An 18118-nucleotide genomic window follows, 5' to 3' on the forward strand; every position below is an offset into this window, starting at 1 on the left:
ACATCCATCTATACATCCATCTATACATCCATCTATACATCCATCTATACATCCATCTCTATCCATCTCTATCCATCTCTATCTATACTAGATGGCAGCCCGATTCTAAAGAATCGGGAGTCTAGAATCCATATATACTTTATTTATTCAAATGTAAGAATAATACAATTAATAAATAATAGTAAGAAAGAACAAAAATAATAGGCAGTATATGGAGAAAACACCAAACAAAAGTTCAAAATTGGTGTGAAAATGTCACTGAACCACTTCACAACTAAATATATATAGTTTTGGTAAATGGTATTATCATTTTTTTGACGAAATTCGGCAGGAGCTTGAAGAGCAACGTCACTGGGCCCGCCTCCACGCAGTAGAAACTTGCTGTGAGGTAAAAATTCAAAAATCACACCAAAATGGCGGGCGGAGTGTGTCACAGTACGGCACGTTTCTGATTGGTTGCCGCCTGCTGCGAGCGACCAATCAGACACTGGACACTGTTGACGTCACTTATCTCCAGACATTAGCTCCGGACAGGAAGTTGGCACAAATTGCAGGAAGTAGTATTCTAGGCAATTATATATTAGATATATTATAGAAAATGTTTCCCACTTTTAATAACTCACAGCTAGTGTTCACTACCTTTGTGATGTACCAATTTATAAAATTCGGCATGCGATAGTCCCTACGGATATCAAAAGGCAGTACATGTAATGTATGGACGTGCCAGCTATGGCTGGTGAATGTGCTAAGTAGGGGGGGGGGGGGGGGCACCCTTGCCTATTGAGTCTAAATCCCCTCATAGGCATTATTATAATTTTTTTTTTTTTTTTTAAGTAGAAACTTGCTTGCTTGCAGGTAGATATTTTATGATCGTTGACAATGACAGGATTTTTGGTTGCTTACCGTAACATCTGCTTCTCGGAGCCTTCATTGGGGGGCACAGGAACCATGGGTGTATGCTGCTGCCACTATGCACAAAAAAAGTTAGCTCCTCCTCTGCAGTGTACACCCCACCAATTGGCAATCTGAACCTCAGTTAGTGAGAAAGCAGTAGGAGAAAAATGATAAGGTTGAAAGAACATAACCACAACTATAAAAACTGTGAGCATGAGAACAGTCATAGAACACAGAACAACAGAAACTGAACAATCATGGGAGGGTGCTGTGTCCCCCAATGAAGGCTCCGAGAAACAGATTTCACGGTAAGCAACCTGTTTTTTCTATCGCCTCATTGGGGGACACAGGAACCATGGGACGTCCAAAGCCGTCCCTGGGGTGGGAAAACAGACTTCCATCAGGTCAGAGGACTCACCACTGCTGCCTGCAAGATCCTTCTGCCTAGGCTGCTATCCGCCGAAGCATAGGTATGGACCTTGTAAAATTTGGCGAACGTGTGGATGGAAGACTGGGTTGCCGCTTTGCAAAGCTGTAGGGCAGAAGCCGACTGCCCGGGTAGAGTGAGCCTTAATCCCAGAAAGGGGCACTCTGTTCTTGACCAGGTAAGCCTCCAAAAGTGCCGTTCTGATCCAGCGAGCAATAGTTGCCCTTGGAACCCGGCAGGCCTCTAAGCGTGCCATAAGGAATGATGAAAAGAGAATCAGTCTTCCGGAAAGAGGCCGTTCTAGCCAGGTAGATCCTCACTGCCCTGACTAGGTCCAGCTTGTTCAACGATCGCTCCAGAGGATGAGTCGGAGCTGGACAAAAGGAAGGTAGAACGATGTCCTCGTTGAGGTGGAAACCACCTTAGGAAGGAAGGCAGAGGCCTCAGGACCACCTTGTCCTGGTGGATAACCAGGAAAGGAGGTCGGCAAGAAAAGGCCACCAACTCGGAAACACGCCGGATAGAGGTGATGGCTACAAGAAAAGCCACCTTCCAGGATAGAACTGACAGGGAGACCTCCCTGAGAGGCTCAAAGGGGGAACCCCTCAGAACCTCCAGCACAAGATTAAGATCCCAAGAGTCTGCAGGAGCCCTGTAGGGAGGGACAGCATGGGCCACTCCTTGAAGGAAGGTCTTGACCTGTGGCCGAGAAGACAACGTCTTCTGGAAGAATATGGCGAGCGCAGAAACCTGCACTTTAGAGCAGAGGTCCCCAACTCCAGTCCTCAAGGCCCACCAACAGGTCATGTTTTCAGGATTTCCTTTGCATTGCACAGGTGATGCAATTATTACCTGGGCAAGACTAAGGAAATCCTGAAAACATGACCTGTTGGTGGGCCTTGAGGACTGGAGTTGGGGACCTCTGCTTTAGAGAACCAAGGGCAAGGCCAGCATCTAGTCCTGCCTGAAGGAAGGCCAAAATGGAAGGAAGAGAAAAGGACATAGGTGGAACGCGGTTGGACTCGCACTAAGAGAAGTAAGCCTTCCAGGTACGATAGTAGATCCTGGAAGACGAAGGCTTCCTAGCCTGGATCATAGTGTGAATCCCTTGATCCGAAAGGCCGGATGCTCTTAGAACTGCGGTCTCAACAGCCACGCCGTCAAACTGAGCGACCGAGAATTCGGGTGGCAGATCGGACCCAGAGACAGCAGATCGGGTCTGTCTGGAAGCCGCCAGGGGGCGTCCGCGAGAAGGTTGACGATCTCCGCAAACCAAGATCTCCTGGGCCAATCCGGAGCGATCAGAATGACCGGCACCCCTTTCGCCTTGATCTTTTTTTAACAGCTTGGGAAGCAAGGGCAGGGGGGAAACAGATAGGGTAGCACGAACTGCGACTAAGGAATAGCCAGAGCGTCGACGCCCACTGCGAACGGATCGCAGGATCTGGAGACCAACCGAGGGACCTTCCTGTTCATTCGGGACGCCGTGAGGTCCACATCCGGAGTCCCCCATCAAAGACAAATCTGATGGAAGAGCTCCTGATGCAAGGACCATTCCCCTGCCGCAAGGCCCTCACGGCTGAGGAAGTCGGCGGCCCAATTGTCCACGCCAGGGATATGCACCACGGATATCACCGGAACCGTTGCCTCTGCCCAAAGGAGGATCTTGGATACTTCGGCCAAGGACAGAGAACTCAGAGTCCCCCCCTGGTTTTTGACATATGCCACTGCTGTGGCATTGTCTGTCTGGATTCGAATTGGCAGACGCCTGAGAATCCTTTCCCAGTGAAAGGACAGAAAGATGGCCCGAATCTCAAGGACATTGATCGGCAGAGCTGATTCCTGCGCCGACCAACGACCCTGAACAGTCAGGTGGCGAAACACAGTACCCCAACCACCTGCCAGTGAACTGGAAGGAAGGACCTGCCCTGGGAGATGAGAGGTGACGTCAGCCACCAGTTGAGGGACCGTTTGACCCTGGGCGAAAGCAGAATCGGGCGATTCAGAGAAAGGACAGAACCTGTCCCACTGTGAGAGAATAGCCTGCTGAAGTGGTCTCGAGTGAAATTGGGCAAAGAGAATCGCTTCCTATGTAGCAACCATCCTTCCCAGAACCTTCATGGCCGATCGGAGGAGGGAAGTCGAGGGCCCTGGAGCAAGCGAACTTCCTGACAAAGGATGGATCTCTTGTCTTCAGGGAAGGAAGACTCTGGTCTGACGAGTGTCAAAGAGCATGCCCAGAAAAATGAGGCGCTGAGAAGGAATAAGGCAGGACTTCTTCTGGTTGACAAGCCACCCGAAAAGGGCTAGGGTGTCGAGGACGATGGACAGACTTTCGTGAGCCTGAGAAAAGGACGGAGCCTTGATGAGGATGTCATCGAGTTACGGAAAAAGAACCAGGCCTCTGACCCTCAAGATGGCCATCAGCGCTGCCATGAGCTTCGTGAAAACCCTGGGGGCGGTTGCGAGACCGAACGGCAGGGAGACAAACTGAAAATGCTCCTGATGTACTGCAAAATGCAGGAATCTGTGATGTCCCGGGAAGATCGGGACATGGAGGTTGGCGTCCTGGATGTCTATGGAGCACAGGAATTCCTGAGCCTCCATGGAAGCAATTACTGAAAGAAGGGATTCCATCCTGAAGTGTCTCAGACGAACACTCTTGTTCAGCAATTTTAGATCCAGAATGGGACGAACCTTGCAGTCTTTTTTCGGTACCACAAAAAGATTCGAATAGATACCTGTGAACTGTTCTTTTTCTGGGACGGGAACGATTACCCCGGATTTGAGGAGAGAAACGATGGCTGCAAAGAAACCTGGAACTAGAGCGGGATCTCTTGGAGGTCGGGATTCGAAGAGACGATCTTGGGGCTGTGAAATGAACTCTATTTTGTATCCTGAGGATACAACTTCCCTGACCCATGTGTCCTCTACTGAGGAGATCCAGACATCCCTGAAGAAGAGGAGACTGCCGCCCAGCCTGGGAAGTGGGCTGCGACCTAGACGAGAGTCATGCCGAGGTGGATCTTCCAGACCTAGACCTGGAGGATCTACCTGGGGGGGAAGTGGGAATGCCAGGAAGGGGTGGGTCTGAAGGATACCACTTTCCTCTCTTGACGTGCCTGCAGGCTGGTAAGGGACTTTTTTGAAGACAGATCCGCCTGCCAGGCCTTGAGCCAAACGGTGCGGCGGATGGCAACATTACTGGACGTCTGAGTAGCACAAGACGCGGCGTCCAGGGAAGCAGAAATCAAATATTCCCCAGCGTGAGAAATTTGGGTGGCGAGTTCCACCTGCTGTTCTGGTGGACCTTCGGCCAGGATGCCCAGAAGGAGTTGTTTGGCCCATTCGGATATAGACTTCGCAACCCAGGTTGAAGCAAAGGTTGGACATAGGGTAGACGTGGCTGCTTCGAAGGCCGACTTTGCAAAGGATTCTATGATTCTATCGTTGGAATCTTTCAGAGATGCTCCACCAGACAGCGAGAGGACTGTTGGTGGATAGTCTAGAAACTGGTGGGTCCACAGAGGGAGAGGAAGTCCAGTTGGCGATGAGATCCGGAGAAAAAGGATATAAGACGCCAAGGCGCTTTCCTCTCTGAAAGTGTCTGGTCAGATTCTCTCTTTCTCTGGCCAGAAGCTCATCAAATTCAGGATGAGGAGAGAAAACCTTGGGGGGTGGTTTGGACTGTAAACGAAACCGCCTGATCTACGGGTTCTGTAGAGGAATCTTTGATGCCAAATGTATGGTTGACCGCTAATGAGACTCTGAACCGTATCCCTCATGCTGGCGATTTGGTTTGAGTCCAGTTCCAAATTATACTCCGAAGGCGCATCAGAGAACGCCTCGCCTGATTTAGGGGAGGAGGACAGGGGGAAGCCGACCACAGAAGGACCGTGGGGCAAGATGGAACGGGAAGAGGACTCAGACCGGCGTTCCTGTCTGGATCTTTTGCGACCTACATTGGAAGTCTTGGATGGAGCCTGCTGCGACCCACTGGCAACGGCGGGAGCCTGCAGGGGCAACTGATTGAAAAGGACACAAGGGTCTGGGAAACCAGTGTTAGATCCGCTACCGATTGTGACAAGAGAGGAAGCCCAGCCTGGGATGGAGGCTTCAAGCGGAGCAGCAGGGGGAACCTGGGCAGTGGGCATAATGGGGTTGCTGCAGGCCTGACAGAGGGGAGAGGACTGACCTGAGGGAAGTTTGCAGTTACAAGACTAACACAGAAAGTGTTTGACTAAAGCAGAGGAAGAAGTAGGAGGACGAGAGCGACCTGCCTTAGAATTAGACATGATGAACGAGTCCCTGAGGAATGCCAGAAGGTTGGGGGACAGGAAGGCAGGGGAGAGTGTCAGTCTGCAGTGCAGAGCTACTCACAGCAGGCGAAGCATTGTCCAGATGGAAGGCTGCACGGTTTTAAAGGTGCTCTTCAGAAACGAGGGTCCTTCAGGCAGGGGTACAGGCAGTCAGGGAAGACTTCTGGGACACTCTCCAGTCCGGAGCTTACTGCAGGCCTGACAGAAGCAGGGGGGAGATGGCGACTGGAAGGGATAAGGACGCCAGGATTCGCGCTCTTGGAGGGGGAGAAGCAAGGCGTTCCTGGCGCTGAAAAGAAATCCTACAGCGGCACAGGAGATGGGCGGAGCTAACCGCCAGGCAGGAGCACCAATATGGCGCTGGTGGGCGGAGCTCACCGAGGAGGAGATAGTCAGGCGGGAGAAAAACCCGCCAGAGGGATAAGGAAGTGGGCGGAGTTGCAGAAGCCGGGGCCTAAATTAGAAGCCAGCGACCGCCGGAGAGGGCCGCAGAACCGGAAAGCGTGCGGCCACCGGGAAAAGCGGTGCGGCTGACTGCAGGGCCGCCACGCCGGGACAGAAACAGTGTGGCCGCAGGAAAAGCAAGGCCGAGCTCAGAAAACGGTGCGGCCGCCAGAAAAGAGACAGCGCGGCGGCCACAAAGGCTGCCCGGCGAATGGAGCGATGACCTCGTCCCCATGTGTCCGCCGATTGTCTGTAGACCGCACTCCTGCCTGCGGTCACAAAGGATGCCCCGGATTTGAGGAGGGACTAAAATGAACCTGAGGGTAGGGGTAGATGAAATACTCACCTAAAGCATCCCACGCCATCCGTTACTAACCTCAAACCAGGGAAGGTATCAGACGTTCAGGGAGCTGGTGATGGACGTCCTCGTCTCCGCAACCGACAGGCTCTGGTTGGCGTATGGGTGGGGGACGGAGCTAGGACCGATCTTCTAAGCACGCTTGTGTTCTAGGGTCTTGGTCCTGCTGTCGGATCTATGAAGATACGGGGTGGCAGTACACGCCGTACTCATAGTCTGTATTGTGGGATTACAGTTGTGACTTCACACTGTATCCCTCCGGAAAACCTGGAAGAAAAACGACGCACACTGAGGTAGATAAGGGTCTAATGAAAGACCCGTGTCCACCTCCTACCTGACACTAAGCTACACTGAGGTTCAGATTGCCAGTTGGTGGGGTGTACACTGCAGAGGAGGAGCTAACTTTTTTGTGCATAGTGTCAGCAGCATATACACATGGTTCCTGTGTCCTTCAATTAGGCGATAGAGAAAAACCATCTATGGGAACTATGTTCAAAGGTCTCCATTCTTAAATAAAAGATTTCCAATTGTCCAACTTTTTTTTTCTCCAAATTTGGCATCTACAAACAGCTTTACACTAAATCACAGAATCAGTTCAAGGAAAAACATACACCATAAAAAGGCAAAAATGTGAAAATAAAAATAAATTTGTTTACTCACGTACTTGTTAAAACTTTTAATGTAGTATGTACATTATATACTGTTAACAGAATGAAGCAACAAGTAGTATATATTATGGCCATTTGGACAGCCTATTATATGCAAGGAAAGGCTTTAAAACAGCAAATATGGCATATGTTTTATTCTATATACAATACATTTGTTATAAATATAATACATCATCCTCTATTCAAAAGTGTACTTTTCATCATACGGAAGCGATTTTAAATCGGTAAAGTTACACAATAGAGTGAATCGCTTGACTTGAAGGTTATGGTTGTGTAAAATAGTGCATTCTGTACTGAGATGAATCAAGTTGTTACAGACTTTAAGCAAAATTGTCATTAGCATTTTGCTTTCGTCCACATCGAATCGTAAAACACCCTCAAACAAATCTAGCTACGTTTTGGGAAATTAACAGCCATGAAGACCAAAAGTGCAAAAATTGACAGCAACACCTCACATGAATGGGCCTATAGACGATCGTTATTCTTCGGAAACACTTTTAAACGGACTATGAGAAAATATTTTTCTTTCCCCCTGGTAAAATTAAATGAGTTTTATATACAGAGCAGGTAGGTGATCGGTCAGTTCCAAATGTCTTGCATAAGGGAATATTAAAGGGAATATTAAAAGTCAATAGCCTAAGTGTTTCCTACTGGAATCTCACAGCATTATATGAGGAGGAAGGTGTTTTACACTCCAGACATCTGGGAACGTGGGAGTCTTCATGGTCATTTCATCCATTGGGTTGGACGTCACACGTTATTGATGACGATCAGTGCCGGCATGGAGCTCTGCTGATTGGTTTCGAACAGCGTGACTTGGTTGGCCAGCTTAGCAAACACTCTTGGAGTCCCGAGGTTATAGATTCCGGTGTGGACAAAACAAGCGTTTAGTTTCAGGCTAAATACTTCGTGGCTTTTCAGCTGGAGTTTGTACTGAGTCTGTCCCAGCCAAGTAAAAGAACCATGGATTTCTAAAGCTTCAGGACTGCAAAAGAAAAAAAAAAAGTGACTTCCCAGAGGCGGTACTGTTTTATAAAGCAGAAGACGTAAACTAGAGGATGGAGATAAGAGGGGGTTCTTCACTACCTGACAATACCTTCTTAAAACTTGAAGCACCCCAGTGAAAATGGCAAAAACACATTCACCTGCTGGACCAGTGCTATTCCAGCGATGTCGGCACTGTGCCTCCTGGCGATTACATGACTTTTGTGTGTCAGGAGAACACTAAAGTACTCCGTTTCATCTGATGGAAGTGTGAAGACTGCAATCGATCAGCGGCAACTGACTGGCTGCCGTGGTCACCGCCGAGAGACAATGCTGAAATTGCTTGAATGACGCTAGTCTGAGAGGCATTTGTTTTTATTTTATCTGGGATACTTTAGCATTTAAGAAGACATTGACCAGTTAGTGGACAACCCCTCTAAGAATCTTGAGTCTCAGAAAACCAAGTGAACAGGATTGTGTGAGCTGTAATAACAGATATTGATTGATTCTGTGCCCCAATATAGCAATATAGCTAAAGAAGATTTTAGCACTTCCTCCATTTTTGTTGCAGCTGCTCTTTAAAAAGAGTTCTGCATTACTGTAAGTTACAAAGTATCAACGCATCATGTCCATACTTGTGAAGATACCCACACATGAAGCAGGGCTTCTTCGAAAGGGCTTGGAAAGCAACGCATAAGGCCTCATTCACATGTCCGTGACAAAAATGGAACTGGCGTCATCAGTGTACGGCATGTGTGTCAGTTTTTACCATCAGTGTTTTTCACGGACGGATAAGTAAATTACGAAGCTTCTCCTATACTTTGCAATGTAAAACACAGATGGCACATGGATGTCACCTGTGTGCTGTACATGTTTTTCATGAACAGAATACCGTCTGAACGCTCTCTTAATCCAGAATACCCACCGCACCCCATGTACTCCTCTTCCTCTGTTTTAACTGACGGAACCTGAAAACCCATCTATTCAGGAAAGCCTACATCCTGCAATACCCATTCTGCCACCTCACCACCACCACCACCAGAGCTGCTGCTCCCCCGACCTCCTGTCTCTTCCCCATTATCCTGTAGAATGTAAGTCCGCAAGGACAGGGTCCTCTCCCCTCTGTACCAGTATGTCATCTTTAATTTGTTTACTGCAAACAATATCTATAACTCTGTACGTAACCCCTTTATCATGTACAGCACCATGGAATTAATGGTGCTATATAAATAAATTATAATAGTAATAATGAACCCATAGACATGTATTGGTTCTTTACATGCATGCAGCCAGAAAACAAAAAAAAACATGTGAACAGCCCATACATTATAATGGGTATGTGTTGTGTTCAGGATAAAGGTGGCTAGAGTATATACTTCCAAGAACGTCTGAATGAGGACCAATATGGAGTCTGGTGCACAAGGTTTTCTCATACAGTGCACTGGTATCAATAGATAGCCATGCTCAGTCTACACTACAAAGACCGGAGGTGAGAGCAGTGGATCTATACATACGTACCCTGTTGTCTTAAGTCTTAGATCAATTATTACTTCAACATCAGCCTGAGAACTATTGGAGAGCACAAGGGTTACCGGAACTACACAGAGGCTGCAAGAGAAAAAGGAAAATTATTTACACCGTGGACATATGTGACATGGATGATGATGATGATACGATACACAAAGCAAACCAATGCTAGCAAATGTGACTTGTTATTTGAAAAAATTACATTTTATAATTATATTTTCAGTTGTGCAAAAGTTTTGGGCAGGTGTGGAATACAAATGCTGTAACGTAAGAATGCTTTTAAACATAGAAGTGTTAATTAAGGGTTTATTTATATCAATTAGCAAAATGAAAAAGGGAATGAACAAAAAGAGAAATCCAAATCAAGACAATATTTGGTGGGACCGCCATGTGCCTTCAAATTAGCCTCAATTCTTCTCGGTTTACCACAGAGTCCAGGACTTTGGTAAAATTGGTTACTCATACACCTACAAACGGGTGAGAAATATCACTTTTCATATGTAGGTTGAAAAGCAGTAATTATCTGAAATAAACAGCTGTGTTGGAGGCATGATTCTGGGTGATAAAAAGCCAAGCTCTGCTAGAAAGGTGAGGTTGTGGAAGAAAGCTTCAAGTCACTCGTCACCATGGCAAGACTGAGAACAACCACAGGCTATTCCGCATCAGCAAGGTCTCTGCCAAGCACAAATTAACACAAAGATATGATACTAGCTAAAGTAATCATTAAAAGGGATATTCCCAACTCCACGCTCCTATCCCAATATGTAGTAGGTGTTCTGATATTAGCAAATACCGCCAATTACAAACATAGTATAGTTCTTCAGATTCACCATGTCTCTTTCCTCATGTGCAGGCATTGCAGGCCAACCACTGATTTAGTGACAGCTAGTTGTTAGTGGTCATAACCATGGATACCTCAGGTCCTCCAATGCCTGCACATTGAGGAAAGAGACAAAGGGAATCAGAAGTACTATATTACATTTCTAATTGGAGGTATTTGCTAATATTATTACATATACTACATATGGGGATAGGATCTTGAAGATGGGAATACCCATTTAAGTACAAAATAAACAATCTTTATCGTATGTATGTAAAAATCGACATGATAAAATGATTAAAAAAGATACATGATGGGGAAACGAACTTCATCAACGGAGGATGACTACAGTTAATGATGGACAAAACAATGAACCCTGGTTCAAATAAATGGAAGTATATGAAGTGCGTGATCATATTGCCAGACAAACAACTAATGGGCAGAATGCAAATGTACTGTGATAGTTGATATAATTCAATTAAATAGAGGCATAAACTGCGCTGTGCTCCTATCTACTGTCAGCAAACATCTACTCCTTTGGTGGTTAAACCTGGGAACCTGTCACCCCCAAAATCGACGGTGAGCTACGCCCACCGGCATCAAGGGCTTATCTACAGCATTCTGGAATCCATCAAGCATATCTTACACCAGCTAAATTAGCAAAAATGGGTTGTTCTCAGACCTCTGAATGCCCGAGGTGTCATAAGTTGGAGGCTGACGTCATACACATGAAGTGAGGTGTCCAGTAATACATACATTCTGGCAGGAGGTTACCACCTTCTTGTCATCCCTAACAGCAATACCAATTCCCCTGGATCCCTGGGTGTGCCCGTTTGGGGTTGGGGAAGAAGATAATTGGGACCATTATATTAAAATAGTTCTCCAAGAGACTATTTTTGGCCAGGAAATTAATTCCTCCGAGATGCATGGGTAGCTCACACCCAACACTGAGATCCTGGGTAGAACTTGTCAATTCCGTGATTCCATATGAAACCACAGTCTAATCAAAATAGAGGGTGCCCTGGGAAATTCTATAAAATATGGGACTTCTGGAATCAACACCCGTCACTATCTAACAAGTGCCTAAGAATATTGACGTGGGGGGAATGTGCCCAAACCACATTTACAGGTGCGTCAGTTTTTCCAGCAGAAATGTTAATTTTAGTTATTGTTATGTAAATAGTTATCGATCTTCAAGTTTCAAGGTCGACGTTATATGTGATCCAGTAAATGTATATCGAGATAAGTTATAACTAGCGATGAGCGAATATACTCGTTACTCGAGATTTCCGGAGCACGCTCGGGTGTCCTCTGAGTATTTTTTAGTGCTCGGAGATTTAGTTTTTCTTGCCGCAGCTGAATGTTTTACATCTGTTAGCCAGCATCAGTACATGTGGGGGTTGCCTGGTTGCTACATTTACTTATGCTGGCTAACAGATGTAAATCATTCTTCTGCGGCAAGAAAAACTAAATCTCCGAGCACTAAAAATACTCAGAGGACCTCCGAGCATGCTCGGGAAATCTCGGGTAACGAGTATATTCGCTTATCACTAGTTATAACGTGTGTTTAGATGTGAAATATATAACCACAGCGTAACATTGCTGGACGGTTAATGACCAGACATGGAAATGAAGACGTACTAATTCATACATTGTTGCTTTTAATTTTGTAAACCAGTGTAATAACAAAAGACACAAAAGAGAATAGTAAAACCAAAAACACTCGTTTGAAAAAATGTTGCAGTAATCCGCAAGTGCTAGTAAAAGATGTAAAAAACAGGGTATTTGGTTGATACGTTTTTTGCAAAAAATGTATACTAAGCTGCTCTACCAATCTTCACGGTATACCCTTATCAGAGCAGTCCTAACTAATGTATGCAATCCCTATCTGATGTATTTAAAAACCTGATCATCTGTATATAACCTGTGTGAACAGGGTTCAGAGAGGAAAAATCCATGTGTGCATACAGGGTAGAACAGCTTTTGTGCAGATAGCCCAAGAGGAGTGGTGGAACTCCCCAGTCTTGTAGACACAAGAGAACAATTATGGAAACAGGAACACATGGGCTACTTGCACAGTGAACAAGTCTGTATGATCATGTTCACACACCACCAAGAAACCTGAAGACACAAAAGAGAATAGTAAAACCAAAAACACTCAGTTTGAAAAAATGTTGCAGTAATCCGCAAGTGCTAGTAAAAGATGTAAAAAACCCTGAGTGTTTTTGGTTTTACTATTCTCTTTTGTGTCTTCAGGTTTCTTGGTGGTGTGTGAACATGATCATACAGACTTGTTCACTGTGCAAGTAGCCCATGTGTTCCTGTTTCCATAATTGTTCTCTTGTGTCTACAAGACTGGGGAGTTCCACCACTCCTCTTGGGCTATCTGCACAAAAGCTGTTCTACCCTGTATGCACACATGGATTTTTCCTCTCTGAACACTGTTCACACAGGTTATATACAGATGATCAGGTTTTTAAATACATCAGATAGGGATTGCATACATTAGTTAGGACTGCTCTGATAAGGGTATACCGTGAAGATTGGTAGAGCAGCTTAGTATACATTTTTTGCAAAAAACGTATCAACCAAATACCCTGTTTTTTACATCTTTTACTAGCACTTGCGGATTACTGCAACATTTTTTCAAACTGAGTGTTTTTGGTTTTACTATTCTCTTTTGTGTCTTCAGGTTTCTTGGTGGTGTGTGAACATGATCATACAGACTTGTTCACTGTGCAAGTAGCCCATGTGTTCCTGTTTCCATCAGTGTAATAACAAAGTGGACTCCTGTTTGTGGACATGGGAAATGTGTTTGTTCCTATGTATATTTTCAATAAACTAAGTTAAAAAAAAAAAAAACTGCGCTGTGCTAATCATATGAAGTAAATGGCAAAAATAAAGTATAAATATACAATAATAATGATGAAGCCAGTCTGAGTTATCAAATACAGAGCTGACACGTACAAGAGCATAGTATCTATAAATGTCCACAAGAGGGCAGTAGACTATTACACAGTGCAAAGTGCCTGACATGTTATAGTCGAGTCTCCGCCAGGGCTTGAAAGATTGCAAAGCAATCACGTACTGATCAGCGGGAGTCATTTACCTGAATGGGAGTGGCAGCAAATACCTGCATAACTTGGTGGTAAAGAATGGCGTTGTGCTGTGAACGATTACCAATACTGTGTCACCTTCATTCTCAAGACTGGTGTTGGTGCAAAAAATCTGGCCATCAAGAAGTGATGGTATAATTTCGTATGATAGGTGTTCATGATGAAAATAAGTGATAAACTGATTTTTAATCTGCCGTGACAGGGCGATGCTAAATTATGTGTCCATCTTTCTAACCTCAAATTTGTAAGTATAGCCTATATAGCACTAATGCTATTCCAAACTCACGTAGTCAATGTCTGCACGTAGCTTATAGCATGTAGAGTGCGGCATACATGCAGATCTTCACCAGTGTGTGGCCACAACCTGGAAGTGTGGGAATTATTAAACCTCTTCAGATTACCTCTTCTGATGGAACGGATGATTATACGACTCTGGGTAGTGAAGGCTTGTTTTTATCAGATTGGAAAGCTGTTCTGTGGATGGTCTCACAGCTACAGTCGTATGCTCGGCTCTGCTGAATCTTAGTAGAGTCATATCTGGCTGCTCCTAATTGGATAAAATGAGAAATAATGAAATGTAACAATGATTAGCGACCTACTACCAAACAAAAACTAAGGTCTATCCCAGACCCCCAAACACCGTTCACTGGCATCTTGGAAACCAGAACTACTCCAGAGGATAGAGTAATTACTTCTATTGGAAAGTGTGCACGATACATAGAAGAATACAATGATGCACCTAGATGACACAAGACATCAGACAGGCCAAAAAGGTCAATGGGGGAGACAAAGATTGGGCAAATGGCAGTTCAAAATGCCCCACATGCTTCATGTCAGCAGGAGATAAATTGTGGACACAGCAGATTATGATTTGTCTATTAGCTGTCCCATGTAGGTGGATGGTGTTACACAGGCCAATAGGTAACAGAAATATTAGGCATCAGGCTGAGCGAAGGGCTGGATGTGTCAGGAAACACTACTGTGGTCAGCAGACGGTGGATCACCTGCTTCTGTGGAAAAGACAAGGCCTCTGCCCCAATCGTGTTGAGCACCACGTGATGCTGGCCTTCTAAGATTAGCTGCTTGTTATCTTCTATTACATACGCCTGAAACGAGAACAGTCGAGACGTTAATCACCTCATAGCACCGATGACCATCACTGCCATTACTTATTGTTCAACAAGAACTGGGGCAAGGTAGAAAATTCTGTCCCAAGTTATCGACAATCGTTCAGCTACTTAAAGATTAACACGGATTCAGTGAGGTTAATATGTTGTTGTTTTTTTATGTAGCTTAACTTTAAATGATATAATTTCTGACAGGTCAAGTCACTAACATAAGCCACTGTTTTACGGTCCATGGTGGGGACCAATCATACTGATCATTACAATAGAGATAGTGGTCACACCACTAATATATTACAGCGTCTTCACAGATGTGTCCAGTCACAGAACACGGAATGGCAACAGAACCCAATGTAAGGGAACAGGGCAACAGCAGTTTCATAGAATCATAGAATGTTAGAGTTGGAAGGGACCTCAAGGGTCAGTCTCCAACCCCCCGCTCAATGCAGGATTCACTAAACCATCTCAGACAGATGTCTGTCCAGCCTCTGTGTGAAGACTTCCATTGAAGCAGAACTCACCACCTCTCGTGGCAGCCTGTTCCACTCATTGATCACCCTCACTGTCAAAAAGTTTTTTTTTAATATCTAATCAATATCTTCTCCCTTTCAGTTTCATTCCATTTCTTCTCATGTTTCCATGTGCAAATGAGAACAAGGATGATCCCTCTACACCGTGACATCCGTTCAGATATTTGTAGACAGCTATGAAGTCTCCTTTTAGCCTTCTGAAGGGTAAACATTCCCAGATCCTTTAACCATTCCTCGTAGGACATACAGGTGCTTCTCACAAAATTAGAATATCATCAAAAAGTTAATTTATTTCAGTTCTTCAATACAAAAATTGAATCTCATATACTATATAGAATCATTACAAATAGAGTGATCTATTTCAAATGTGTATTTCTATTAACGTTGATGATTATGGCTTACAGCCAATGAAAACCCAGAAGTCATTATCTCAATAAATTAGAATAATTAACAAAAACACCTGCAAAGGCTTCCTAAGCATTTAAAAAGGTCCCTTAGTCTTTCAGTAGGCTTCACAATCATGGAGAAGACTGCTAACTTGACCGATGTCCAGAAGGCAGTCATTGACACACTCCACAAGGAGGGTAGGCAACAAAAGGTCATTGCTAAAGAAGTTTTATATTCGCAGAGTGCTGTATCCAAGCATATTAATGGAAAGTTGAGTGGAAGAAAAAAAGCGTGATTAGAAAAAGGAGCACAAGCAACCAAGATAACTGCAGCCTTGAGAGAATTGTTAACAAAAAGCCATTCAAAAAAATTGGGGGAGATTCACAAGGAGTGGACTGCTGCTGGAGTCATTGCTTCAAGAGCCACCACATACAGACGTATCCAGAACATGAGCCACAAGTGTTGCATTCCTTGTGTCAAGCCACTCATGACCAACAGATGCCAGAAGCATTTTACCTGGGCCAAGGAGAAAAAGAACTGGACTGTTACTCAGTGGTCCAAGATATTTTTTTCAGATGAAAGTATATTTTGCATTTCATTTGGAAAATCAAGGTCCCAGAGTCTGGAGGAAGAGTGGAGAGGCCACAATCCAAGCTAATAGAGGTCTAGTATGACGTTTCCATAATCATTGATGGCTTGGGAAGCCATGTCATCTGCTGGTGTAGATCCATTGTGTTTTATCAAGACCAAAGTCAGCGCAGCAGACTACCAGGAAATTTTAGAGCACTTCATGCTTCCCTCTGCCGACAAGCTTGTTGGAGATGGAAATTTCATTCTACAGCAGGACTTGGCACCTGTCCACACTGCCAAAAGTACCAATACCTGGTTTAAAAACAACAGTATCACTGTGCTTGATTGGCCAGCAAACTTGCCTGACCTTAACCCCATAGAGAATCTATGGTGTATTGTCAAGAAGAAGATGAGACACCAGACCCAACAATGCAGACAAGCTGAAGGCTGTTATCAAAGCAACCTGGGCTTCCATAACACCTCAGCAGTGCCACAGGCTGATCGCCTCCATGCCACGCCGCATTGATGCACTAATTGATGCAAAAGGACCCCCCGACCAAGTATTGAGTGCATTAACTGAACATAAATTTCAGTAGGCCAACATTTTGGATTTTAAAATAATTTTTCACTTTTTGTATTGAAGAACTGAAATAAATTAACTTTTTGATGATATTCTAATTTCGTGAGAAGCACCTGTACTTTGCAGTCCGCTCACCATCCTGGCAGCTCTTCTATAAACTTGTTCCAGTTTTTCAATGTATTTTTTAAAATGTGGTGCCCAGAACCAGACACAGTATGGCTACGTTCACATTTGCGTTGTGCGATGTTGCATCGGAGACGCAACGCACAACGCAAACAAAAACGTAACAAAACGCACGCTAAAACGCAGCGTTTTACGACGCATGCTTCCTTTTTTGCGGAATTTTGGACGCAAAAAAAATGCAACTTGCTGCGTCCTCTGCGCCCTATGCTCGCGGCAAAAAAAACGCATGCGTCGCAAAACGCATGTCCATGCGCCCCCCTTGCTAAATATAGGAGCGCATGACGCATGCGTTGCCGCGGTTGCGCCTTTTCCAGATGAGGCCTGACCAAGGAGGAGTATCGAGATAATTACTTCATGTGATCTAGATGCTATGCTTCTCTTAACACGTCCTTGAACTGTTTGCCTTTTTTTGCTGCTTCATCACACTGTTGACTTATGTGCAGTCTGTGATCTATTCGTATACCCGAATATTTTTCACACGTGCTGTTGCTTAGTTCTATTTCTCCCATTCCGCAGATGTAATTTTTGTCTTTCTTGTCAGGTTGTAGAATCTTGCTTTTCTCCCTGTTAAATACCATTCTATTAGTTGTGTCCCATTGTTCAAGCTTATCTAGCTTTTTCTTTCTGAATCTTTTCTCTTTCTTCTCTAGTGTTCGCCATCCCTCCTAGCTTTGCATCATCTGCAAATTTGATTAGTTTACCTTCAGTTCCCTTATGTAGATTATTTATAAAAATGTTGAAAAACACTGGGGCCAGGACAGAGCCTTGTGGTACTCCACTTGAAACACTTCCAATTGGATGTGCAACCATTTATTACCACTCTGAGTATGATCACTGAGCCAGGTATGAATCCATCTAATCGTAGCCTTGTAAATCCCCATACTTGGACATTTTTTCAATAGGGTTAGTATCAGATACTTTATCAAATTCTTTGCTGAAGTCGAGATATACTATACCTACCTCATTTCCCTGATCTACCCAGTCAGTGATTCAATCATAGAAGGAAATTAGTCTGGCATGACCTGTTTGCTACAAAACCAATGTGTTCCTGTACAGCTGGGTGATCGGGAGCACTGCTGCGCAGGAAAACAACAGGATTGGCGGGGTTCCCAGAAGTCAGACTTCCACCAATCAAAGTAATAACATTCCCTAGATATATGCTGGTGTGAGTCCAGCCTAAAAGCTAT

The 18118-nt window shown here is 44.7% G+C and overlaps 1 protein-coding gene across 5 annotated transcripts in view; it reads right to left on the reverse strand.

The window, feature by feature from the left end:
• Positions 1-7229: 7229 nt before the first annotated feature.
• Positions 7230-18118, reverse strand: part of TRAPPC8 (trafficking protein particle complex subunit 8) — a 126326-nt gene continuing 115437 nt past the window's right edge. For all 5 annotated transcript variants that reach the window (XM_069731250.1, XM_069731251.1, XM_069731249.1 and 2 more), the window contains 4 exons: positions 14562-14663; positions 13959-14104; positions 9613-9702; positions 7230-8095 (listed from right to left, as the gene is read on the reverse strand). In XM_069731250.1, coding sequence (XP_069587351.1) covers positions 7861-8095; positions 9613-9702; positions 13959-14104; positions 14562-14663 — 573 coding nt within the window. In that variant the 3' untranslated portion in view covers positions 7230-7860. The remainder of the gene's footprint in view (positions 8096-9612; positions 9703-13958; positions 14105-14561; positions 14664-18118) is intronic.

This window comes from Ranitomeya imitator, chromosome 6 (assembly GCF_032444005.1).
Source record: "Ranitomeya imitator isolate aRanImi1 chromosome 6, aRanImi1.pri, whole genome shotgun sequence".
Lineage (NCBI taxonomy): Eukaryota > Metazoa > Chordata > Amphibia > Anura > Dendrobatidae > Ranitomeya > Ranitomeya imitator.